The following is a 26,269-nucleotide window of genomic DNA, read 5'->3' as shown; positions in this document are numbered from 1 at the left end:
GAACACTGATATCCAAGGGAGGGGAGGGGTGGGGTAGGATGGGAAGGGGTGGGGTGGGGAGGGGAGGGGTGGGGTGGGGTGTAGCTCCAGGCTGTGCTAGACCACGTGCTTCACAGCTGGACTCTACTTCAGGTGCACACCTCTGAGGGGTGATGGCTCCCTGCAAGGACAGCCAGCCCAAAGGAGAGCTCAGCAGGGGGAGCACAGGAGCAATGGGTGCCGGGCAGTATCCCTGGGGCCTGGAAAGGGTCTTGGGGTCCATTTAACCCCACATAGACTATTAGACCAGAAGGAGGCAGGAATTGGCCCACAGACTGCACCTTGGATATGACTTCTCTATAAAAATCATTTTTGCAGAACAGTGCTGAAAGTTGTGCAGCCAAAGCCACCCAGGGTCAGGGGACACGAGGGCCCCCATCCTGCCCGGCTGCCAATGACCCCGCCAGGAGCATCAGATCCATCCACACAGAAAGTTCTAGACTGTGGAGGTGAATGCTGCCTGGTAGACAGATGACTGCCCAGATGTCCTGCCTCTCTCAGCTGTGGTCCAGAATCTGCCAGACACACGTGCTTGGCCCATGGGCCAGGGGCTGCCTGGTGTCAGTGCCCCTCTGGGAGGGGTAAAGGCCAGGTTCCGGGATCTCAGGCAGTCAATGGCACTGGCTTTACAAGTGTCACCACTGGGAGAATGTGGTATTTTAAGTGTGGGCAGCTGGACCTGGAAATCAGCTAGTGAAGCAAGCTGAGGGACAGAGCGGGGATGGGGGGGGGGGGGTAAAGATATCCCCGGCCCCAGCATGCAGAGTCCTTTCGCAGGCCCACACTCCCTGATCCCTTCTTCTAGAATTCGTCAGAGCCCGCCTTGGGCCTGAACTTACCCCTGGGCCCACAGGAGAGTCCTGTATCGCAGCAAGATCCCGGGCTGCCAGTGCTGGTGTGCCTAGGGTGGGGGAGCATAAGGGCTGTCAGCCTCAGCTGGCCCAGAGACCAGATGCCAGTGCAGTTGGGCCCACTGTTTATCTCATGTGGAACTGGCTGTTTGTATAATCTGTGGCCCACACAGCCCCGCTGAGCACGAGGGGATTGGAAGCATAGCCATGCTCCCTCACCACTCTCAGCTCTGACACCCCCTCCCCCACTCTGCCCCCTCACCCCTCGCCCTGACCCCTCACCTTGCCCGATCTGCCGGCTTCCTTCTGCATCAAGCAGGCTTGCTAAGTGCAGGCCAAGTGAGACGGGGACCATGGTCCCTGGACACTTGAGCTCTCTGACACATTACTACAGAAGGCTTTCTGCTACTCGCACCCACTGCCTTGGGCATGTCCGCCTCTGTGGTACACCTAGCACCATGGTGCCGAGGCTTGTGGCTTGGCTCACCGTCCTAATCCAACCTACTGAGCATAGCCAATTCCCCAAAACCCCCTCATTCACAATACAGATGGACCTTTGGGAAGTCGACTCAGAAGTCAAGGCTGGCCCTCCAATAAGTTCCCCAGAGCAGGGGGCTGGAGCAGCTGTGACCCTTCCGGTACCCAAGGGGTCTTCTGCAGAGTGACAAGCTCCTCAAGGGAGCTTGAGTGACAAGGGCCCACCTGTACCCCCTGCCCTGTAGCAGCACAGCAGTGATACCATGAGTTTCACTGGGGCTGGTCTGTGCGGGTCCTCACAGCCATGTCATCTTACAGCCCCTTCACCGTGCCTTTGGCTCCAGTCACACCTTCCTATAGATATGGGGCAGCCTCAAAGAGACCCTAGCCTGTCTGACAGAGAAGGCCACCTCTGCCTGCTCCCCAGAGACTGCAGTGTGGCCAGAATGCTCTATGAACCTGGCATTTCACGGTGGGGTGGCCCAATAGCTGCCCCTAAGGTCACGACTGTCATCTCCAGCTTCATGTCCGGTCCTTGCCTGGACCACTGCAGTCCTCAGTGATGGCACACTGGCCATTTCTAGAAGACCTTATCCCTTAGTAGACCTTGATTTCCAGAAAAATCGTGCCCTCACCCCAGGGCCTTGTCCAATGCTCACACTCACGGAACCAGCAAGAGACACCAGGCACTCACAAAGCTGTCTCTTCCTCCCAGGGGCCCTTGCCCGGGGAGTCTCCACATGGCCCACAACTGCCATAAATGAATCTCTCACACTTCCCAAGGTCCCCTGGGGCAAAACAGCCTCATGTCCCTGCCCCTGTACCACCTGCGTGGAGAATGCCCAGTAGCCTCCTGCTGCACTCTGGGTAGCAATGAAATGAAAACAATGCCAACATACTCCACCCAGAGCACACGGCTAAAGCCCTGCACTGCAAGGGGCCCCCAGCCCAGCCTCTTGTGGCTGCTTTCTAGAGGGTCCCTCAGGAAATACTGTATCTTGTCCTGGGCCTCACGAGGATCTGGTGGAGGCCTTGTGAGGCCTCACTGACAAGATGGCAGAGAGTTCCAGGAATGGAGGCAGAAACCAGCCTGAAAGGACTTCTGCCTCGAGTAACCCAACTGCCCAGCCTGTCTGGTACGCTCGTGCGTGGTACAGCGCAGTGGATGCCTGGGAAGTATCCGCTCGCCCACCCCCTCTCCTAACATGTCAGCCAGCAGGGTTCCCGGTGACCTGGACACTCCCATCTGAGGAGGCTGCGGTCTGAGAAACTGGCTGCTTTGTGGGAGCCATGAGGAGGATGGTCTCGGCTCTCCGGAGGCAAATGTGAGTGCTGCCTGTCAGATGACCACCACGGGGTGCCTGGCCCAGGTCCCCAGACCATCTTCCACAGCTCTCTCCTTACCTGAAAAGACTTGAAGATGAAACAGAGCTCTACTTTGCCCCGCAGTAATGGGGGACTGGGAAAACTCTGCAGGCTGATTTTAGTAAAGAGGAAAAATTACAGGAGATGGCTCCATTATCCTTAGCTGAGAGAAGCCAGCACTTAGGCTCCGGCCGTGCATCCTCTGGGCGAGGGAAAAGCTGGAGGCAACACCATGGGGCCATTTACTGCTTCTTCCCCCACAGGCTTAAATTTGGGTATTGTGTGAAATGTTTCTTCAGGTAATTCCTTATATTGTGACTTACCATACAATTTTACCTTCTGAGAGAGTTAAAACAGCCTTTAAAAGGCTCTGGCAGCCCTCTTAGGACACCTGCTGGGAGCCCAGGCTGGGAGGGCCAAACCCACACCCTGAGAGAAATGAGAAAGACATCCGGACCCAGAGGGGCTCATTTTTCAAGCTTTCCCTCTTAGGGTTCATCCCTCCATGGCCCCGCAGGAAGGGCTGTGATGGGAAGACCCCCCCCTTCTGCTACAGCACACACTTGGGTAACACGTGGACCCAGGACAATAGATCTACATGCCCACGTCTGCCTGCAGAACGTCCAAGTGCACACCACACGTCCCTGAACCCATATGAATGTGACCAGGTACAACAAGGAGCCCCTGGGGCAAAGAGGTTGCCGGAGTGACCGAGCACACCAGGGCAGCATCTGGGTTTACAGTGAGAAGAGCCGGTGACCAGACACGTGGCACAATTCTCTGCCACGTGCTGAGGGGCTAGGGGACACACGGTGCATGCCTGGCTGGCCTGCTGCAGGCTCACTGCTCCCTGACTGGAGTGACCTGCAGGGCACAACCCCACTGCCACACGCACCTGTTACTGTGAGTTCCCACATGACCACCGAGTGTGCGAGGCTTTAATTTATAGGTAGGCGTTACTTGTCAGATCTACCAGGGTGGCCCTACCGAAGCTACAAGGCCCTTCCGCAGAAGTAATGACAGCAATCACCAGAGCCTGCTCACGGGCTCCGTGGGCGACCGTAGCTGCTGACTGCCTCTGCTTCTCCACACAATGCGCCCTCCGATACTGGCCTGCATTCCTGGGGCTGAAGTAGCATTTGGCCATACCTGGACCTCTGGGTTTGAGCGGTGGCCTTGTCCACGAAGGGGAGCGTGCAGGCTCCGAGACCTCGGTTTCTCTCGAGTCAAAGGACCAGTGCAGCTCAGTTGCACACAAGCTTGCGGAGTTCGGAGGGAGGAGACTAAGCCAAGGGGTCTCCAGCAGAGGCTGCTGGTCAGATACCAGAAACCAGGAAAACAGCTCCCTAGCTCAGCAGGCTCCGTGGCCTGCTGAACACACTGTCTGACTGTTCCTGAGCCCCTGTGCTCTCCGCCAGGCCCCACGTGACAAGAACTGCTGTCAGCAAACTGTGTCGTCCACCCCAGTTTGGTGTCAAGAAGCTGCAATGTCCTCCACCTGGCTAAGCAAGTCCTCCATCTCCCGAAGGCCAGGCAGGAGCCTGTGCTCTGACTCCAATCTGAGCTGCCACGGGTCCCTTAGGGTCACTCGGGCCTTGCCTTATGTGCACACTATGGAGAGGGGCCGCAGTGTCGCCGTAAGGCGAGACTTCTCTGGGACACAGTGAGATGCTTCCCTTCAGCCCTGGGCAGCCCTCAGCATATTTTAGCCTGACCGTGCGTGCTGGACACTGTCACAAACCCGACAGAGAAGCGCTCTCTATCCGTGATCATAGCTGGCCGGTCTCCTGAGGACTCTGAGTGTGCACTGTGCTTTCTGCTCTGTCACAGTGACCGCTAGAGGACTGGGACTGGGGCACCAGGCAGTGTCTCCCAGCAACCCTCCCATTTCTGCCGTCCCCTTCTTGATGTATAGCAAGCAGATCAGGAGAGTGGGACCTGGACCCATCGCGTCACCTCAGGAGTCACAGACCGTGCCGTGTGACAGTGAGCTGACGGGACGGGCAGTGTCCTTCTCCACCTTATACCTTCCTAGCCCTCTGTTTCTCGCGCCTGTTTGTCATGCGCTTGTACTTAACGCAGGGGCCACAGAAAGATCGCCAAGACAGGGAAATGGCTAACAGGGGACAGGACCTCCACCACTGTCCCGGGACTGAGGCACTGCGATCCTCGGTACAACAGAACCTGCAGAGGCAGGGTGTGTTCCTTCTGGGGAGGAGGGTGGGTTGCCATGACATCTTCCTGCTGATGGCCTTGGCAGCTTGGATCCCCCCCCCCAACCCCATGCACGAGCTCCCTTCCTGAGGGGGCTGCCCGGGAGGGACTGAGAAGCAGCAGGCATGGTGTGAGAGGTGGAGGGGCGTGGGCAGAGGAAAGCACCCTGCTTACAGGACAGGGGCAGGAGGCGGTTGCCTAGCAACAAGCAGCAGCTGGAGAGGGTGGGGGCAGAGAGGGGGACAGTGTGGCCCATCACAGAGAGGAAAGAGAAGAGGAAAGGGCCTGGGCCCTAATGAGATCGTCACTAAACCTAAAGAAGGGAGCAAACGAGGCTCCCTGTCATCAGACCGACCGTGGGGATGAAGGACGAGTCAGGACTAATGGGCTCTGGGTGCTGGGGACACACAAAGGCCTCGCTCTTTGCGCCTCAGCCGTCCTTCCTGAGGCCTGGGTCACAGAGATGGGAAAATGAGACGCTAAGAGATAAAGGAAGAACTTGGCAGGCGTGCGCCTCTGCCTGACTGAACTCAGACCATGGCCCTCAGGGGATGGAAAAGCCAGGTGATCTGCTGGGGCCCTGAAGGCCAGCTCAGCCCTGCTTGCTGACAGAGGCCAAGCTCTCCACACCCTCCACACCCCTACCCAGCCCTCTGCAGCAAATGTACTGCAGATTCTACTCCTGCGGCCAAAGCGGCCAAAAACCTCTCCCCAGCTTCTGTGGGTCGACTCCCCCGACACATGGATGGCCACCGCCACCTGCCAGCACAGCGGCAGCTGCAGGGATCTAAGAGCACGTATCCTGGGAAACAGGGCTGCGGGTGTTTGCCATGGCCCCTGCTATGGGAGTGTTTTCAGATCCTCTGAGCAAACAATCCGAAATGCTGTCACCACCAGAACACTTAAAAGCAGAATACAGGTCAAGGAAACTCCAAGACTAATGAAAAGTGCGACCTGCGTGCCCCCTAGTGGCTCGGCGCCTGCTTTCCCGCTGTCGGCGACGAACAGGCCTCGCCTTCCTGTCAACTTTAAAGGAAAAATAAAACGGGTGATCCAGAAGGGAAAGCCAGAATAACTCACGTAAAGTGACACCCACGTAGCATTAAGCTCACCAGAGGAGCTGTGTAGCTTCTAGACGCCGAGGTCTGCAAAGTTCCCCCCGTGGTGGATATTTAAGTCTCTTGTACTGGGGACTCGGGAGGCAATGACTTTTAAGCTCGGAGCAGGGTGGAGCGACTGTATTAACATGGCATGAGGGCAGCCATAAATCCAAATTAAATAAGGCAAACAAGATCAGGTCCCGACTGCAGCCCCTGAGACACGTACCGCTCTGCTCCTACACTACGGAGCCATTCCGGGTGTCCACAAGAACCGAAACAGACACCTCTCTCAGGGGACAGTGAACCTTTCAGAAAAGACCTAAGAGTGAGCATGACGGCTCTGCTTCTTCAGAACTCAAATGTCTGCTCGTGGGTCCCAGAGGAAGACAGCCTGAGCTGGCTCACTTGGGAGAGCTCTGAGCTGAGAGCAGATGCTCTGGGGAGGCTGGGCACCCGGGTGGGCTCTGACTTTGCTTCCCTGCTGTCCCTTTGGCCCTAGCCCACCTGTTCCTTACAGTCAGGCCCTCCCTAGCCTCGTCCACACACATAGGGGCTGCAGAAGGGCAGGCTGGAGGATGATGGCTACTGTACCTCTCAAGCAGGGGGAGAGCAGAGGCAGTCGGAGGAAGCTGGGGGGCAGACCAAGGTGCTGTGTGGCCCCCGCAGAGAGGGATGTTGGGCCAAGCAGAACTCATTTGAATACCAACACCTCCCACTTGTTCTCCCTGAGACCCAATCCTCTCTGAGGACTTTCCCATGGAGAGTCACCCTTTACTGTATACTCGGAGTGCATGTGTGACCCTGTCCCAGCCTGCACTGGCTCTACCCCACTCCCTGCCCCGCCCCCCACCAGCTCCTGTCACTATAATGTTCATAAATTCAGGTAAGACAGCAAGATCGCCACCTCCAACGTCTCCCGGAACAAAGTGACACACGCTCTGTTGGAATTCCTAAATCCACGGATTATCCTAGAGTGCCTGGGCTCAGAGCTCAGAGAAACTTCTGGCAAACAGCCAGTTCTGCAGAAAACAGAGCTGACAGGAGGGGAGAGAGCACAGGGGAGAGCCAGGAGGACAGACGGGAGGACAGACTGGGTCTCGGTGACACTGTGGGTTCTGGGATCCTGCGTGGTTGACATCAGTGCTGCCTCAGGTTTTTCTATCATATCAGCCAGTGAGATTTTATCTTTCTTTCTTTCTATCACATCAGCCAATGAGATCCCTTCATCTTTCATTTATCTGGCAAACAAATCCATTTCCTTAGCTGGGGAGGAGAGGGTGTCTTTCTAAATGCTTGACTGCTTAGAAGGTCATGGGACGGCAGAGATGACTCCTTGGGTAAGAGCACTTGCCGTTTGAGCATGAAGATCTGAGTTCAAAATCCCAGAGAAGCCAGGCACCTGGCCTGCATCCCACCAGCCTCACTCCAGGACCAGACAGAGACCCTGTGTCAAGCCATCAGAGGGCGCTGCAGAGGAAGACCTGACGCCCTCTGGCTAAACACATGGTGTTTGTTGTTTGCTTGTGCTGAGGATTGAATTTAGGGTCCCCCACATGCTCTGCTACATTCCCAGCCCCACAGGCACAATCTAGAACTGGGGGGCACGCGGTGGAGAGATGGTTCAGCAGCTCAGAGCCCAGACTGCTCTTGTAGAGGACCTGGTTCAGTTCCCAGTTCCCAACTGCCTGAACTCCAGCCATGTTTTGCTGGCTACTATTGGCAGTGAATGGGCATACTGAAAAATAAAAATAGCTGAAGACAACTACGGTATGCTCGTATATAATAAATAAATAAATCTTTAAAAAAATACTTTAAGAAAATAATAAAGGGGCTGGAGAGATGGCTCAGCGGTTAAGAGCACCAACTGCTCTTCCAGAGGTCCTGGGTTCAATTCCCAGCAACCACATGGTGGCTCACAACCATCTGTAATGGGATCCGATGCCCTCTTCTGGTGTGTCTAAGACAGCTACAGTGTACTCATATATAATAAATAAATCTTTTTTAAAAATACTTTAAGAAAACAAAATCTAAAATAAATCACAATCAGGAAGAGCTGGGGCCTCTAGGTATGGTGGCCCACACCTTTAATGCCAGCACTTGGGAGGCAGAGGCAGATGGATCTCTGAGAACTTGTGGCTAGCCTGATCTACAAAGCAAGTTCCAAGGCTATACAGAGAAACCCTATCTCAGAAAAAAAAAATTAAAGGCATGCGGGAGCCACTGTGGGCTCTGTGTGCTGTGAAGGTGACAAGGGTACACGGCCGGGGTCTGTATGCTACTGCATATCACTTCTGACCTCATGGTCAGCCAAATCACCTCCGTTTTCTTACAGTCTCTAAAGTTTTATTCTTTAATCCATCTGGAGTGGGTGCGTGTGCGTGTCCGCGTCCATGTATGTGTGTGATGAAGTTATTTTGCAACGTTTATTTGAGTGACGTGAAGGCAGGACTGGAGTTTGCATTTTCTGTACAATCAGGTGTGCAGCGCCATCTACTGGCTGGTCTGCCCTGACGCCCTGTGGTCAGTGTGAGGACTGACTGCTCCAGGCCCGAGACAGCCACATCCTAATGCACAGAGGCTGCTAGTGAGGTGCCAGAGGGGGCAAGCAGCCGCCAGATGTTAGGGAAAGGAGAGGACATGGGTTCTCCCCTTGGGGCAGCGAAAGGCATGCAGGCCTATTGAGCTCACTGTGGATGTGTGGCTTCCAGAACGGCAGGGTAAGAGCAGACTGCTTTAAGTCCCCAAGCATGTGTCAAGTTGTTGCAGCAGCAACTGGATACACGGGCTCCCTACTTCCTATAGGTACAATGATATCAACACGGATGCCGCGCTGTTCTTGGGCCTGTAGCTTTATGGGTAAAGTTGTAAACCAATCGAGGCTTCACTCCTCGCAAACTGCCTTGGCTGCCCTTTACCCAATTTTTAATTAATTTAAAAGTTAGCATAATGCCTAAAAATAAATAAACACTGTGTGAGTACAATACACTCTTGGCAGAAATCTCAAGATCAGACCAAGCCGCACAGGAAATGACTCCAGCAGCCTGGGGAGTCTGCATGGTCCCTGGACCAATAGCAAGAGAAGGGGCTAGAGAGAGGCTGGGGTCATCTCAGCAGCTTTGAAACCTGGAAGCGGCAACAAGGACTTCTCCAGGCAGACTATCCTCCCATCCACTTGAAAAAGGGAGGTGGGAGAAAGCAAGCGGGAGGGACGAGCAGCGCAGGAGAGGGGAGAGGAGAATCTCCGGAAGGAGGGGGAGGGGAAGGTGACTGGAGACCGTTGGCATCCGCAAACAAGGGCAGAGGTCCTGAGTGGCCACCAAATGCTGCCTGTCCAGGAAGTTACAGGTCAGAAAGAGAGGAAACACAGTCAGCACGGTGGATAGATTTGATAAGACACAGACAAGAGTGCGGGACACCAAGCCGGTGTCCAAGGGACAGAGCAACAACCCGGTGAGGACCATGGCTGTGGAAGGCAGGGAGCCTGCCATCTCCACCACGGGACCCACGGGGAAGCTGACAGACACAGCAGGGAAGACCATCAGGAAGAAGTGGAGTCGGTGGGGTTCACAAGCCAACCTTATTTGTGGAGTGAAGGCCAAGCTCAGGTGAGGTCTGGTCATCCGGGTGGGAAGTCAGCCCTTCCTGATCAGGTCCTACCCAATACAGTTAAAGAGCAAGACCCAAACGATCCAACCGTCCTCGGAGCCTGAGAACACCTGTTAGACTCACAACGGTCCTACACCCAACAACAGACTCCGGGCATCCGCAATCCGGCCAGAGCTCATCACACAAGCAAAGAGGGGGGAAGACTGCCAAGTCCCCACAGAAGGCTGTGGGTCAGAGCTGTACAGGTTATGAGAGGCTGGCGGGAACCAAGTCACAGGGATGGAGCGAATCCTGCACGCCTCTGGCCGCACATGGGACGGTGAGCACCATTAACCATAGTGCTTCATATTTCTTTTTTTTTTTTTTTTTTCGGAGCTGGGGACCGAACCCAGGGCCTAGCAAGCGCTCTACCACTGAGCTAAATCCCCAGCCCCGTGCTTCATATTTCTAAACACCATGAGAACACCAAGAGATGGAATTTCAGGCATTCTTATGATACAGACACACTTGAAAAGTCACACCCCGTCCCGTGCAGCACTTGTGCGTCCATGAGGCAAACTGAAGGGAAAATGACCACGAATTCCAGTTTAGCCAGCAAGAACGTTAGTGTCCGTAAAGCTGTACTGCACATACGGTAAGGATTTACTCTGGAGCATGCCTGCCCCCAACCCCACCCCAAGGTATCCTTCAGACTTTTCGGCAGCACCCCAAGCACAGGGGATATTGCACACCAGACTCCATTTATATAAGATGGGTCCGCTGATGTACGCGAACAGCCCTGAACGGTCCGCTAGGCACATAATTCAAACAACGAGGAACTTCAGGTGCTCTGCAGAGAGGGAGTCTTCGACGTGACTTGTCACCAAATGGTTGGGCTTCCAGGCATTTTGGAAAAATCCCATTGACCAGGCAAACAGAGGTCTGTGTACCTAGCTGTGAGTCAAAAGGGCCAGCATGCCGACGACCTATCAGTGAGAAAGTTACATCCTAGAGGACCAGGCTCTGCAAACCTGAACCTCAAAATACAGAGTATCCTATGCCAGGACTTGGGAACCAAATCAGGATAGAAAATCACCACTCAAAACTGCCCCGATTATCAGAGGCTGAGTGGGGGAGGTGGGGGATGCTAGGAGGGGGCAGCATGTCCTCCACCAGCCATTTGTCATTCCCTGCTGTTGGGCAGCTAGGGGAATCATAGGAGCACAGAGGAGGGTGGGAGCACAGTGAGAGTAAGGAAACATAGATGGAGGACAGGAGCACAGCAGGAGGGTGGGAGCACAGAGGAGGGTGGGAGCACAGCAGGAGGGTGGGAGCACAGCAGGAGGGTGGGAGCACAGAGGAGGGTGGGAGCACAGCAGGAGGGTGGGAGCACAGAGGGAGGAGGGGAGCACAGAGGGAGGAGGGGAGCACAGAGGGAGGAGGGGAGCACAGAGGGAGGAGGGGAGCACAGCAGGAGTGTGGAAGCACAGAGGAGGGTGGGAGCACAGCAGGAGGGTGGGAGCACAGAGGGAGGAGGGGAGCACAGCAGAAACAAGGGAGCACAGTGAGAGTAAGGAAACAGCAGTGCTGTGCTCCATAGGTTCATGAGCTGCTCTTCCCCCATCTGTCTATCTGGACCAGTCATGAAGAGCAAGACTACCTGTGTCCAGGGCCCCTACAACCCTCCATAAGCAGGAGATAGATCTGCTCCAGACACCACAGCCAGGCCACAGCTCAAAGCCCACCTGTGGGCCTTTCTTCCCTGCAGCCTGGCTTCACCACAGGTCCGAGTCACACAGAAGGTGCTGGGCCACTCAAACACAATGACAGTGACAGCTCTTGAACCCCCCCCCCCACACATCTGGGCTCCCAGGCAAGGGCTGATCCCTGCTGGGGGCCACAGGATGGAGGGACACCCCCAAATCACACACTGAAATCACTCAACGTGATTTAGGATGCCAAAGACCACCATGCAACAGGGCTGGCGGCCAATGCTTCCAGTGGGCCTTTAATTCCCAGGCCCTATGTTGGCAGGATGCCCCTGTGAACTGCCTTGGATGAAGCCAGCCTTCACCAACAGACACACACTCGCTTGGGGAGCTGTCAGGAAACTGAACCGGTCTGTGACTGGAGGCTGGATGACAAACAACCAGACCACACACTGCCACACTGTCACACTGCCCGACTGTCCGGCCCCGCGTCATCATCTTAAGGGAAAGTGGCTCATTGGCTCAACAGAGAAATCTTCAGCAATTATCCCAGCGGGCTGGTGAGAAGGACAAGCTGTCTGATACTCACCTGAAGGGGACGTTAGTGCCTTTCTGGTGGAGCGCCGCCCTGCCCTGGGGCCGTTGGCATGCTCTGTAAGGGCATCTGAGCTCAGTGAGAAGTGGAACTGGATGGTTCCGGATTCCACCTGCTTCACCTGCAATGGACCACGAGAGGGTGACAATGGTGTCCCTCACTGGCGCTTCCAGCAGAGACCCACCAGCACAATCGCGGCCCTACGGCCCAGGCCCCCCTCAAGAAAAGTTCCGGCCAGAGAGCAAACACTCTGGAAGCCACGCGTTCTTAGATCATAAACAAGCAATTTTCTGAGAAGAAAAATTAGTTGTGGCATTAAAGTCTCTGGAGACCATATTATCAGGGAATGACATTTGCCCATGCAGAATTATGGCTAAGGTGTTTAAAAACCATAATGTGTGTGTTTTTTTTTAATTAACATGTAATATTGACTTACTTGCATGACTACAGTCCTATGGGTTTTAACCCATCCCTCAACTGGTCTGAGCGGCCACTGACTGCTTCTCCAGAACTAGGCTGGTCTTACTGAGAATCACGTAAATCACATGAAACTCACACAGGCTTGAGAGCGGCTCTCGGTCGCTCACTCTCTGCAATGTCCATGGGGTGACCCACAGTATGGAACACATAACAGTCCAGGGCTTTCATGACTGAGTCACATCCTGTCATAGAGGTATGCCCGGTCATGTCCTATGACACTGGTGTGCCTGGTCATGTCCTGTAGGATGTCATACAGATGAGGGCAGGTACAAGAGAGAACGAGGCCTGTCATTGGTCAAGAGGGAAGGATGGGCGGGAGAAACGTTTTAGAGAGAGGAGGAGACTGGAGGAGGCAGAAGAAGCAGTTGGAAAGAACATGGAGGCTGATGTTAAGATTCCTCTCTGCACATTTACACGTTGTTATGAATGTTCTTAAGGGATGGGTGTGTAAAGGGCTTTATATGTCTAGGTGGGCAATTATTTCTTATCAACTGGATCAGAGGTTATTGTGTTGTGTGTTCTTTCATATGGCGATTTAAGTTTAAGAGTTTGTGGTGACTGGAGACACTAGGCTGCCACGGAATTGGGATGTGTATGTCTGGCATGGTGGCAACCTGCCCTGGGAACTGGATGGGTAGAGAGATTGCTGCCAGGCTCAGAGAGAGGCCATCGGCAGTGTGAGATGGGATAGAGCAGAGCAGGTGAGAACCATTGCTGACTGAGATGAAGATGTCCACCAGATGTCTTGGGGCACTGCGGTGCTGGACCTAGTGTGGGATAAAAGAAAGCCTTTTCTATAATTTTACAGCAGTGATGTCCTATCACACGGGTGTGCCCAGACCGCCCATCCACCCATTTACTGGGAGCACCTGGGTAGTTGGCAGTCCGCCGACTGTACACACAGAGTTGTCACAAACCGTGGTAGACAGATTGCTGTGTGAACCGGCTCTCGTTTCTCTGGGAAGGAGCTGCAGAGTAACTCTGCAGACACTACGTCTTATAAAAAAATGAAAATATCCAGAGCTGTGGGGGCTCAGCAGTTAAGAGCACTGGCTGCCTCTTGCAGAGGACCCAGGTTCAGTTCCCAGCACCCACCCGGTAGCTCCAACCACCTGCAATTCCAGTTCCCAGGGATCCGTCCCCCTCTTCTGGCCTCTGCAGGTACTGCATGCTCGTGGTTCACAGACATGCATGCAGGCAAAACACCCAGGCACAAAAAAGAACAATAAAGAAACCTCGAAGACATTTTCTGGGCTGGGATTCCCTCTGCTTCGAGGTCTATTTTGGCTGGTATAAACATGCTGGAGTTTTTCAGTCAGTTGCAGTGTTACATCCAAACCATGGCTCTCACAGACCACGTGAGGGAGACTGTTTCCGTGCTCTTAGAAACCTCTTACTTCACAGGGCTGAGGCGGGATTTACACAGTTTGCTCTTCTTTCGGTTTTGTTCAGATCTCCCCTTCTTTAGAATCGTTCCACTCTATCTGCCTGTCTGCTGGGTTTAAACTTTATGGTTTGAATCTGAAATGTTTTCCCGCAGGCTCCTGTTTAGAGCTATTCGAAAGCCTATGATAGGTGGGGCCTTGCTGGCTATTGGAAATGGGTCACTGGAAGCCATCTTTGAAGATCATATCCACCTGTAACTCTGGCTGGCACCACCTGCCTCCAGTTCTCCCGAGTGAAAAGCCTGGACTAAAGGCTCCCATCTCCACAGCCCACGCCCCTCACTGCTAGGACACACTGTAGTCCCTCAGACACTGTGAGACACTATTAGCCTCTCCTCCCTTGTTTCTGTCTGGAATTTTTGGTCACAACAAAATTAACTGTAATTCATGTGGTATCTGCTTGCTAATAACATCTCTTAAGGTTTTAAATATAAATTCTACCAGGGTGCTGATAAACGCTTGTCACCCAGCACAGAGGAGGCTAAAAGGAGGGACATCACCAGTCTTAGGCCAGTGCAGGTTACACAGTGAGACCCCTTCTCGAAAAAGTAACTAAATAAATTCAATAAAAAATGGTTAATACTTCTAGGTCTAGTCAGCACTGGTAGCTGGTTACCTCTCTGGGTGGAACCCAGACTAGGCTCCCACCAAAACCCTGGCTCCTGGCATTACTCTGTCTCATACTCAATATAACAGCCTTGAAGACCTCACTGGATACAATGTAACTTCTGCCTTGACCTCTCTTGACCTCCCAGGAAGCCTACTCTGCCCTTCTGCTGTTTTTCATTCCGTCTTCCACGCCTCCTTCTCTAGAGTAGCAATTCCTCCTTCTCTAGAGCAGCAGTTCCTAACATGTGGGTTACCTCCCCTTTTGTTCACCCAGGTCACCTAAGACAGATATCTGTAGTACGGTTCATAATAGTAGCAAAGCTGTAGTTACATAGTAACAATGAACATAAATGTATGGTTGGGGCTCACCACATGAGCAACTGTATTCAAGGTCGCCGTGTTGGGAAGGTTGAGGACACTTCTCATGAGAAACACCACATGGCTCTAGAATTCCCTTCCTTCAGTTCCCTGGAGAAGGCAACGCCTGTGCTTCTGGTGGCCCTTGCCAGCTACAGAATTTCTGGCTCCAAGAGCTTTCATTTTTCCCACTGGTCCTCACTGGGCAGAGCAGTCTGCAACATCCACCCAGCACTTCTCTGTGGGCAGGGAACTGGTTTTCTATTTCTGTTCTCTGCTCTCTCTTTGCTTGTAGTTGTCAGTGATTCACAGTGCCTGGCTGAGGTTACTTCCCATTTATCTCTGCACTTTGCTAAACTTCCAGATATCTGGGTTTGTGTCTCTTGCCAAGAGTTTCCTGTCATCATATCCTCAGTCAGAGGCATTTCCTGCACCGGGCACTCTCCCACCTCGAGGAACTCTGACGTCTCAGTGCTGGATCAGGTGCTGCCCCACTGTTCAGCACAGGAGCTTGGCTGCTACCGCCAATCACTCGTGCAACTCTGGTGGCCCTGGTTCTACCGTCTGATCGTCAGGGATGACAAACTCTGGCCACCAGTCCAGCTGCAGAGCACATCTTGTGAAGATTTTGACTTGCTTCTTTTTAGTTCTAAAGTCTCCATCTGGCTCTTGCCTGCACCCTCCCTCTCTCCACAACAGTGTTAGCACCTATGTGTGTGGACATTTCACTGTTTTAAGCATCTTAGGATCCTTGGTAACTAACCTTTGAACTATCTCAATGTTGCTGTCGGCTAACTGGTGAGTTACCTCATGGGCTCCTGGTACACGAATTCATTTAGATTATATTGCACTCATTTTAAAGATTACATGTTAAGTGTCTATGGTTGCTTTGCAGTCCATGAAGGGAAGACAGTTGGCACTGCGCGTCAGCAGAAATCAGGCCCCTGGGATCAGGCCCCTGCTTCATACCACAGTTCCTGTGGGCATCAGTGTCCACATGAGTGTCCCTCTCAAAGCTTACACAACGTCCTCCACATCTCCTGCCTATGATCTTCCAGTGGGCAGCCCCGGGAGTAGACAGAGTCCACCACACACACAGCTCAGATCTCAAAGGCCCTGGCCTGCTGTTTAAGGTCCGATCCACACCCATGCAGCTTGGGATAAACCCGGGATTTTGTAAGCAGGTTGCTGACAAGCCCCTCCCTTGGCAGCTCTGCCCAGTTTCCCGGGAGCCTTGAACTCTCCGACCAGGCCCGCTGTGAGCATCCTACCTAAGGCCCAGTGCTTTGTAAAGAGGATGGAGTGTGAAAATAGGTAACGCCCGCATCCATCAGTTCAGGAAGTCAGTGTGTGATGTCTACAGCTGATAAACTGATAGCGTGAGAGAGGCACTATTTCAAAATCAGAGGTAAATAACTGTAAATCACAGCCAGGAGCTGGAAGTGCAGGCTTCTGGAGATAGAAATACTTTTAAAGAATTATTCATCCAAAGGAAAAGGACGAGACAAGAAAAGGAAACACGGCATGAGATGGAGGCTTGCTTCACGGCAAACAGTGAAATAACAGTGGGCAACATGAGCCCCAGAACAGCTTCCCAGAAACAATGCAGCTTCTCCATGAGTGCTGTTTTCCCCGACTGGCAGCTGCCATTTCTGCTCAGCTTCCCTCTCAGTGTCCAAAGGTCCGCAGAGCCCGCTGGGCGAGGGCATGGGTAAGGCACACCCCCATTCCAGCTGGTCCGACTTGGCCAGGGTTGGAGACACCAGGAAGAAACTCGCAGAGAAGCTATGGTGCTTTCCCAGCGCAGGAGCAGAGACAGAGCAGGTCCCACGACATCACACTGCTGTCATTCACGATGTCTGCTCAGGGTGCTGGTCCTCAACCACAGGCACTTCTGGCCCAAAAAGCCTTCAGCAAGGTCTGTAGATGCTTGCAGCCACAACTGGGGACTCCACTGACATCTAGTGGCGGATGATGGGGATGCAGCCAAACACACTCTAGAGCAAGTGGACAGTAGTGACTCCATGCAGAAAGGTCAGCATCTCTGGGATTGAGAAATGCCAACTCGGAGTCGGTGTTCTTCGTGGGAAATGGGAGATGTCTGGCATGTGTGTCACAGAGCAAGTCAAAAACTTTCAAAATGCCTGAGCCTGGTGCAGTTTGCACACTCAAAAAAGGGAAGGCTGTGGAGTGGCGGATGAGCTGTAAATGTGACAGACATTTACACTAGAGATACAGACAGACAGGCAGGCAGGCAGGCAGGCAGGCAGAGAGGGAGAGACAGTGAGAGAGGGCAGAGGGGAAAAAAAGACAGAGAGAAAGATAGACAGCCATGCACAGACACAGAGAGAAAGAGACAGAGATATAGACATAGAGATCCAGGCACACAGAGATAAACAGAGAGAGACAGACAGACAGACACAGAGTTACAGACACACAGAGATAAACAGAGAGAGACAGACAGACATAGAGATCCAGGCACACACAGAGAGACAGAGATAAACAGAGACAGACACACAGAGAGTAAGAAACAGAGAGAGACAGACACAGAGATACAGACACACAGAGACTAAGAGAGAGACATAACCACACAGAGGCAGAGAGAGACACATACAGAGACACACAAGGGAGGAGGGGGGAAAGGAAGAGAGAGAAGAGAGGGAGAGAGGTGGAGGAGGGAGAGAGGGAGACAGGGAGGGGGAGGGAGGGGAAAGGTAATGGCTTTGAGATTTCTGATGGTGATTTCATAATAAGGGCTCAAACCAGACCATATGGAAACGCAGGGAAATACGGTCCCATAATGAGACATTGCTCAAAACAAGGAAACTGCACCGTCAGCCGCTCCCTGGTGCGGGTCCCCAGAGCATCAGGCAGACCGTAAATAACAACACTGGAAGTAACAGTTGTCGCCAGATTCTGCACAGATGTGACATTGTGAAATGGCAGGTACTGCCCCTCTCCCTGAGAAACAGGAAATGGGTGGTAAGGGCTCCATGCAAGGCTGAGACAGGTACACTACCGGCACCTCATGGAAAGGCGAAAGGGCCCTGCCACACCCTAGAGGGCAAGGATGGACCCCAGACACGGGCCTGAGCCAAGCTGCAGTGCCACCTGCAATGCCACACCTGTCCGTGGTGTCCTGGGTCACTTGACTTGCAAGACTCGCTTGAGCAGGGCAGCCAAGTTGGCCAAGGTGACAAACCTGTCCTGGAGCCCCTCCTGACATTCCTTGCTTTCCAGGTTGGGGCTCAGAGAATGCCACAGTCAAGCAGCTCTGTCAGTCTGAGAGTCTGCTGGGGACCTGCACTCTACAAGCTGCTGAGAGCTGCAAGGTGCACTGTGGGAATGTGTTGGGGGCGGGGTTTAAAGCCCAGCTTGGAGGACTGGGTCTAAAGCCCAGCTTGGGGGCGGGGTCTAAAGCCCAGCTTGGGGGCGGGGTCTAAAGCCCAGCTTGGGGGGCGGGGTCTAAAGCCCAGCTGGGGGCTGAAGCCAAAGCCCTGGTTAGTTCTCGCTCCAATCACTTTCTGGCAAAAGTCACCCGAAGTTCTCCTCAGAGGCACTGAACATGGGCACGAGCCGAGTAGCAGCTCCCCACAAATGTGCACACTGGTCCAGCAGGCCATCAGAGGAAAAGGAGATGCGAACGTGGACCAGGACGAAACTGGCCTAACCAGGGCTCAGCACGCACCGAGGGCATGTTCAGGACACAGAAAAGGCCTGTTTGTGAAATACTGAAAATACACTGGTCACTGTGGGGCTTTCAGATAAATAAACTTGGACGCCGTGGGTAAGCACTTCTGTGTAAGTGTAGAGGCCTCAGTTCAGTCCTAGGAACGCACAGGAAGCTAGGTGTGGCCCCAGCACTGGGGGAGGGGAGACAGGCAGAGCCCAGGGTGGCCAATCTGCAAGCTCCAGGGATAGTCTGTGTGCAAACACTGGATGGCGAAGGATACAGGAAAAACTCTGATGCCTCCACATGCACTCTCATGGTAACTGCACCCACATATCACACACACAAGCACACGAGCACATACATACACACACACACTCACACATGCACACACATGCACACACAACCTCACACACACGAGTGCGCATACACTCTCACACACACATACACTCACACATACACACTCACACATGCACACATATGCACACATGCACACACACATACACACAACCTCACACACATGCACGCACATACACTCACACACACATTCACACACACAAACGAATGAATTTGCTACAAGCATGTGAGAACCACACCTCTGAAGTACTTACCTCCTCAGAGCTCATGCTAGCCGAAGGCACCTTATAGACCAGACATCGTGAGGGGTTGTGCTGTACCCCACCCTGAAGAGGCAGCGTCACCTTTCCCGGGCCTGCTTCCAGATCGGGGTTCCAAACAGCCCATCGAACCATGTGCATGCACGCCAAGCTGGACAGAGAGGTGGATGAGCTGGCCTGGAACAGGAACAAATCACGATCCTGTGAGATGGTGCAGCAGCAGCCACCAGACGGGGCGGCACTCCAGTGATGTCACAACGCATAACCATTCCGGGAACTCAGAGCAGCAGGGGTCCAGGGCCACCTGATCCAAACCGAGGGAGCTAGCCAAGGCAGGACACAGACTTTCCTGACGCCCGCCAGTCTTATGACCCCATCAGGTTCCTTCTATGGCTCATGGCAGCACGGGTCACTCTAACACTCCAGTCATTGGGGACCTTTCTGCCCATCTGTAAACCTGTAGAGGCCTGCCAACACCTCCTTAGCTGCATCAGGAAAGTTAAGGAGTCGCCCTATGTTGTAAAATAATGAATAATGGAGTGTGTGTGTGTGTGTGTGTGTGTGTGTGTGTGTGTGTGTGTGTGTGTACATGCATATGCCAGGTGGAAGTGCATGAACAACTTAGGGTTACCAGCACACATCTTCAGGAGCCCGTCAAGAACACTCAGAGTTGGAAAAGCAATCAGCGGTTCCATGGGTCAGTCCTCCCACCTTCTCAGTGAGCGGCCAGATCAACAGGCTGGGAGGAAACCCTGGGTTCACGGCCATCTGCCGTCTGCACAAAGTCACCTCTACAAATCCAGAGGTGGAGCTCAGCTCAGCGATGTACCCTGAACTTGTCTGAGTCCCAGGTCATTGTGGGGTACAGAAATGCCACTTGGCCCACCAAGAAGTGACTGCTTTGAATGGAAGCCCTGACTGGCAGATCCTAGAGCTGCCTGGGAAGGTGAAGACCCTGAGGTCCATGGGAAACTGTTAGATCACAACAAGGTGACCTGTGTAGAACCAGTGACCCAGAACTCCAGTCTGGAAGGGGCTGCCAGCCTGCTTCTCACTGGGACACACAGCCTCAGCCACCATGCACTCCAAAGCAACACCCCTAAGGAGGTAGAAGCTGAGGGAGTTTGAACACAATACTGTCCCCCTCCTAACACTCTTCATGGGTAGCTGACCAGCTGAACGGACGCACAGGTTAAGGAACACACCAGATGAGATGGCTCACGGCCCCAGGCAGCAGGCTTTGGTTGCCCAGGGGCAGACAAGGGTGCCTGAAGGTACAGACCCAGGAAGCAGCACAACCACAGAGTGGGGGACACAAACCTGGAAGAGGGGCCTGGCACACAAGACCGGCTTCAGCAAGAGCCAGCAAGGGCACTGACCGAGGTCCTGACAGACCCTGCTCACGTGACTAGAAACAAGGTGTGGCCGGGCCACTGTCACTGCCAGTCACCAGGGTGCCAGGCGGATGCCACACTCTCACAAGATAATGGTCTCTGCTCGACCAAATCACAGCCAAGTTCGAGGGCCAACCAATCCCAAATGGGACCACAGCCTGACCCGGCCCTTGTTCTCACAACGAGACTGCCTGTGTGTGCTCTTTATATCCGTGAGAGAAAACCCCACTCCAGCAGTCCTGACTGCTGCCTTGCTATGCACCTGAGCTTCAAACCTTGAAGGCCAGCAGGGCATGCTGGGCCTTCCCCACAGTCAGACGGTGGGCCTGGGTACTGCCTGTCGGTGTTAATGGGGTTTGCGCCCCTGGTCATTGGGTGAAAATATATTTAAACAAAGAATCCAGAAAATGGGAACCTTTAACATCAGACTATGCCACACAGGGCTCTGCCTGTTTCTACCCTGTTTCATTCACCACCCCCGGCCCTGGCCTCCACCCTGCCCCTGCCCTTCATGGGCAGAACTGATTTTAGAAGGTGGTGGGTAACTGCAGGGCCTCAGTCACACTGGTGATGTGGTGATGGATCCACTCCTCTCAAAGTACGATCACTACAAAGGGAGCTAGAGCACTCGTCAATAAAACACCCTAAACTCGGTAACGGCTGGGCAGCTTCTGTAAACACAGCCGCTCATGGTGGTGGGATCAAAAACAAAACAGAAATCCAAGCGTCCCTGTGATTGGTGCGACACCTTCTGGCTGCGTTTCTCACATTAGGTGATCCTGACTTCTAATTTTCCAGCTTCACGGTTCTCTGTGGCTGTTTAGTCCTTGATCAATATAAGTCTCTTCTGTGTGGAGTATCTGTCAGTCAGATAAATACCTACTTTTGCTTTTCACTTTAGCGGCTTTAACGGAAAGAGATGATTTGCGAGCTACTGATCACTTCAGAGGCCCAACACCATAACTGGGAGCTGGTGGCGGTTCAGCTCCACACATCTACCCATGTCCTGTAGCCAGTCCAGAGGCTCCTGTTTCAGGACCCTTCCCCAAAACTGACTGCTCTCAAGGAAAGGCTGGGTGCAGCCAAGAACACGTGCAAAGAAAGAACGGTCACTTGGCAGGATTGTTACAGTTAAGATATAGCACTGGCTGATACCACTGGACACCAAGCAGTCCAGCTTCTCAGGAGTCAGAGGCAGGAGGACTCCTCCTGGAGGCAAGGAGTTCAGGGACAGCCCTTGTGGATAGAGGACAACCCCATCTCCAAGGTAAAAAAAAAAAAAAAATCACAAAGATTATCAACTTTATAATTCCTTACCCTGCCAAATTTAGATCAGAACTTATACATCCTCAAAAGAAAAAAGGAAACGTCCAAACGCCTGTGAAGTGAAATGAACAGCTCCCATTTAGACTTTTAGCTACAATGAATGATGGGAAAAGCCAAAAAGGCACAGGCAGGTCACGTGCCACCGACGGAGCACAGGCCGGCTGTTTAGGACCTGTGGGACCAGGTCACCAGACAGGCATAATAATGGTGTAAGGTTGAATGAGTTCAAACCCCGGGAATCTCAGAATTGAGAGCAGCAGGAGTGGAGCCATCCCCCACCTGCCTTTACCTGCTCTGGAACGCCTAACTGCGACTCCCCACTGAGGACCACGGGTACTGGGTCATGTGGTATAAACATGTGGCGCTCTCCATGCTACTCAGGCAACTAGATAGGCCCCCACCAAGCGTTCAGTCAGTGAGCCTCCCTTCCTGGGCTTTCCTTCCTGAAGAAGGTATTTAATCCCTGGTTCACCCAGAACGAAGTGTATGCATCCTCGTCACCAGCGGATAGAGCAGTTTGAACAAGCAAGGCCTGTCTTCATCGAGGATCACTGACATCTCGGGAAAAGGCCTTCTCTCTTCCAGCCCCTCCCTACTCATTGGGAATCTACCTGTCCAGGGTTCTGCCTTCCCCTTCCTTCCTGCCCAATGTGAGGATACCCTGAGAGAATGCATGGGACTCCCCCAGAACCCCAACTCCCAACTCCCAGCTGTACGCTGGCCTGGAGGCACTCAGGTACGCAGGAGACTGGGAACCACAGCATTCATCCAGCCCCCGCCGTTTTGACTTCCAGGCAAACACAGACTGTGGACCACCCGTTAGGACTTTGCTCTGCCTTCTCCCTGTGGCACACCCTGCGGCGCCTCGGCGGAGAAGCCGGGTACGGTCCAACAACGGGTCAGGAATCAGGTTTTCTTGTGGAACTAAAGTGTCAGCAAAGACACAAACAGGATCTGACACTGACCTCTGGGGAGGTTCCAGACCTGGGTCCCGGTGTGGGGCAGGCAGAGTGGTGGCTCACAGACCTGCCCCACCCTATGCCCTGGAGCACGGGGTATGTGCAGATGTGACCACACTGAGACATAAGCTCATCCTGGGGTAGCCAAGCTAGGTGGAAGCCAATGGTAAGAGCAGGAAAGCAATCTGGGTGGAGCCGGAGACAGGGACAGCGATGTGCCCATGGAGCAGAGCGGGCAGGGGTGTGGACAAGGCCAAGGACGAGGCCGGAGGAGCAAAGATGGGCCTTTCACAGAGGAACACACCTGCCGAACCTCGCTGTGCCCAGTAGATCTGACTGAACCTGTGACTTCCAGGGATGCGAAAGTCGTCGGCCCTGGTAGCTATCCTCACAGTATCATCAAGAAAACAGGCTGGGGCCTCACGTTCCTCCAGGAGCTTTATCTCCTCGGATGTTTGCAGAGGGCTCTTTCCTGCTGCCGGCCTGGACCACCGTGCCATACCTCTGAGCACTACCTGCTGGGGCAGTGACATTCTGTGGGGGGGGGGGGGGGGAGCCACCCGCACTTACTCACACTTGGTACCATTGAGGCCACTTCCAGAGTCAGGGACAAGCCCAGAGGGACGGAAGCCTGGATGAGCATGAGACCACATCCAGCCCCTGGCTGAACACGATCTAAAAAGACAAACCGTCATGGTGGGTTGTCTCTGAACTCCCCCAACATCACATCAATCACAGAGAAGATGACCAAAAAGCAGAGACAGAGGTGGGGAGCGGGGAGCTGCACTGGGAGAAAACTCCAAAGTTGGATCTCTAGGACCAATGCTTGAAGAAGAGGACGGGGGGGGGGGGGAGGAGAAGGAGGAGGAGGAGGAGGAAAAGGAAGAGGGAGGAGAGGGGAGGGGAAGGGGGGAGGGGAGGAGGAACAGCCATCACTACCACCAGGCATGATAGCCCATGCTTGCAATCCCAGCTCTAAAGGCCTGGGGATCCCTGGGGCTTGCTGGATGGTCAACCCAGCCATTTGGAGTTCCAACCCAGCTAAAGACCCTATCTCTGTGTCTGTCTGTCTGTCTCTCCACCCCCCCTCTCTCTCTCTCACATACACACACACACACACACACACACACACACACACACACACACAGTGGTAGCTAGCCCCAGAGGAATGGAATGACGGGGCACCCTCTGCACACAAGGTGGGTTGATTTAAGTGGTCTTCAGCCCTCTGAGGGAACAGACAATAAAGCATGGAGCATTGGGGAGGCCACCGCTTGGACCCCAGCCAGGACCCCAAGCAATCTGGTGCACAGTGGGAGGGGAAAGCTCTGACCTTTGCACTCTAACCCAGAGGCTACGCGTGGGGGCAGATGTGAGACCCAGATGGAGATCAGGGCCCATGGATCACCCACTCATAAGAGTACAGGGGGACTCAGACAGCCTGAGTCCAGGGATAGCCTCAGAAAAATGTGGTTTTTTTGTGACTCCTCGAGTTCTGAGCCACTGAGGCAACCTTGCAAGGCTAGGACCCACAGTGACGAGTCCTGGAAACAGGTAGAGGGAACATGAAACACCGCCGCCTCTCCTCCCTACCAGCCCTTGGCAGAGGGTCCCCGACCAGGCGGCAGTGTCAATTACACACCGTGACCTAGCGCCGATGAGTGGCACGGTGAACTTGGCAGCTACTGCCAGCTAATTCCCCCCACACATATTCGCAGTGGCGAAGGCGGCCATAATTAAAGTCATCTGCTCTCCCGAGCGTGACCTGGTGACGAGCTGTCGCTTAAGCTCTCAGTGGTCATTTATTAAGCGGTATTTGCAGTTCATTCAACTAAGCACAGCAGTTATTTTTAGTCACACATGCGAAAGAAAGTTCCAGGGCCTGGAATGACACTCCTGATTGGACAGGGCTAGCAAAAAAAACCAAAAAACCAAAAAAACAAGACAGCTCCTTCTGTGCCACGAGATTGAATGAAGAAGCACACCTCGGGGTGGGGGGCTCAGACGGCGCAGCAGTGAAGGCGTTTGTGGCCAACTCTGGTGAGCTGAGTTTGATCCCCGGGACCTCCACTGTGAAAGGAGTGCGACGACTCCCAAAGCTGCTGCGGGCGTGCACACAGGCGTGCACACAATGGCAAATGAAATCAAAAGGAAGAAGATACATATGCTGAGCCACAATTTTCCAACTCATAGGGGGAATGAAGACCCCTGTCCTGAACGTAGGCAGTGCTCGCCCGTGGGCTGGGGGTCAGACTGGATACAAAGGGGACAGGAGAGAGGCAGGTGGGTGTGTATCTATCCTTCTGCCTCCTGGTCAATTGGCAGGAGCAAGCAGTCCCCCCCCCCCAAAGCCACACCCTGCAAGTCATGGCCATCACTGTGCCTTCCCGGCTACCTGCAAAGCAGGAGTCAAAAGTCAGCCCTTGCAGCCGGGCATGGGTGAGCACACCTTTAATCCTAGTGTTCCAACCCTGTTATCAGGCAAGAGTAACTAATGCAAAGCCCACAACACCAGTGCTACAGCGATCACACACACCCCGGGGGCAGGGGGAGCGGCTAGGGAGGGACACGGGACACACAGCACTGCCTAAGACCAGCGCCACACATGGTGAGTGCTCATGTCTCTGTAAAACCAACTTGTTTTGTTCGAAGAACGTTGATAAATACATAGATAACAAGTTAGAACAACTTCTTAGCAATCTGGGGAGGGGTAATGCTGTCACATGACACCCTCCAAGCAATGTTTTCATGCCAATGGAAGGCAGTTACCATGACGGTGACATGAACGCATAACAGGAGGCTGCGTGCAAAGTCTGCAGTTGAGCCCTCGCTGAGTTTCCATGCTTTGGGGCGGGGGTGGGGGGTGTCATCACTCACTCAGTTGATAAACATTCTGGGGACCATGGCTGCACACCTAAGAGCTTTGCAGAGACTTGACAAGGTACAGTGTCACCAGAATCCTGCCAAGGAAGCGGTCACCCTGGGCACAACCTCATGGGCAACTCACAACCCAGTCCAACCCAAGACAAAGGCTTTGGTCGCCTTGACTGAAGAGCGAGACATTTGGCAAGGGGTGCACTTCCCAGTCTGTTGTTCATACTGAACGAGCGCTCTCAAGTTCAAAGCCTGCACAGAGACCCAGGTGGCTGGGAATGAAATGGATTAGGCTCAGAGCCGGTGACCTCCCTGACCCAGATGGTCTCCCTCCTGTCCGATGGGGCCGTCTGAAGACACGCTGTTCATAAGAGGGGAATGCGGCTCTCAGCTCCTCCTCTGGAGCACGTGCCGAGCCGGCAGGAGGGGGCGCTATTGGGGGCTCTAGGGAGGACACTGTGTGGGAATTCTATTGCTAGAGCAAGCAAGGCGGGGCTTGCAGCCAACACAGGAGAGAACTGAGAAGTGTCCATCCAGGCTGACCATTCCATGCAGCACTGGTACCCACGGCGAGGAGCTGAGCCCAGGCATTTACAGAAATGC

The 26,269-nt window shown here is 53.7% G+C and overlaps 1 protein-coding gene across 6 annotated transcripts in view; it reads right to left on the bottom strand.

The window, feature by feature from the left end:
• Nphp4 (nephrocystin 4) overlaps positions 1-26,269 on the bottom strand; it is an 85,527-nt gene that overhangs the window by 27,706 nt on the left and 31,552 nt on the right. For 4 of the 6 annotated variants that reach the window (XM_087549511.1, NM_001436895.1, NM_001037650.2 and 1 more), the window contains 3 exon segments: positions 19,108-19,290; positions 11,930-12,056; positions 879-940 (listed from right to left, as the gene is read on the bottom strand). In XM_087549511.1, the coding sequence (XP_087405637.1) occupies positions 879-940; positions 11,930-12,056; positions 19,108-19,290 (372 nt within the window). 6 annotated transcript variants of the gene reach the window in all.

Source organism: Rattus norvegicus, chromosome 5, assembly GCF_021556685.1.
Source record: "Rattus norvegicus strain SHRSP/BbbUtx chromosome 5, alternate assembly SHRSP_T2T, whole genome shotgun sequence".
In the NCBI taxonomy this organism is placed as follows: Eukaryota; Metazoa; Chordata; class Mammalia; order Rodentia; family Muridae; genus Rattus; species Rattus norvegicus.
Note: the sequence above shows the minus strand (reverse complement) of the source record. Positions and strands in the feature narration are given on the sequence as shown.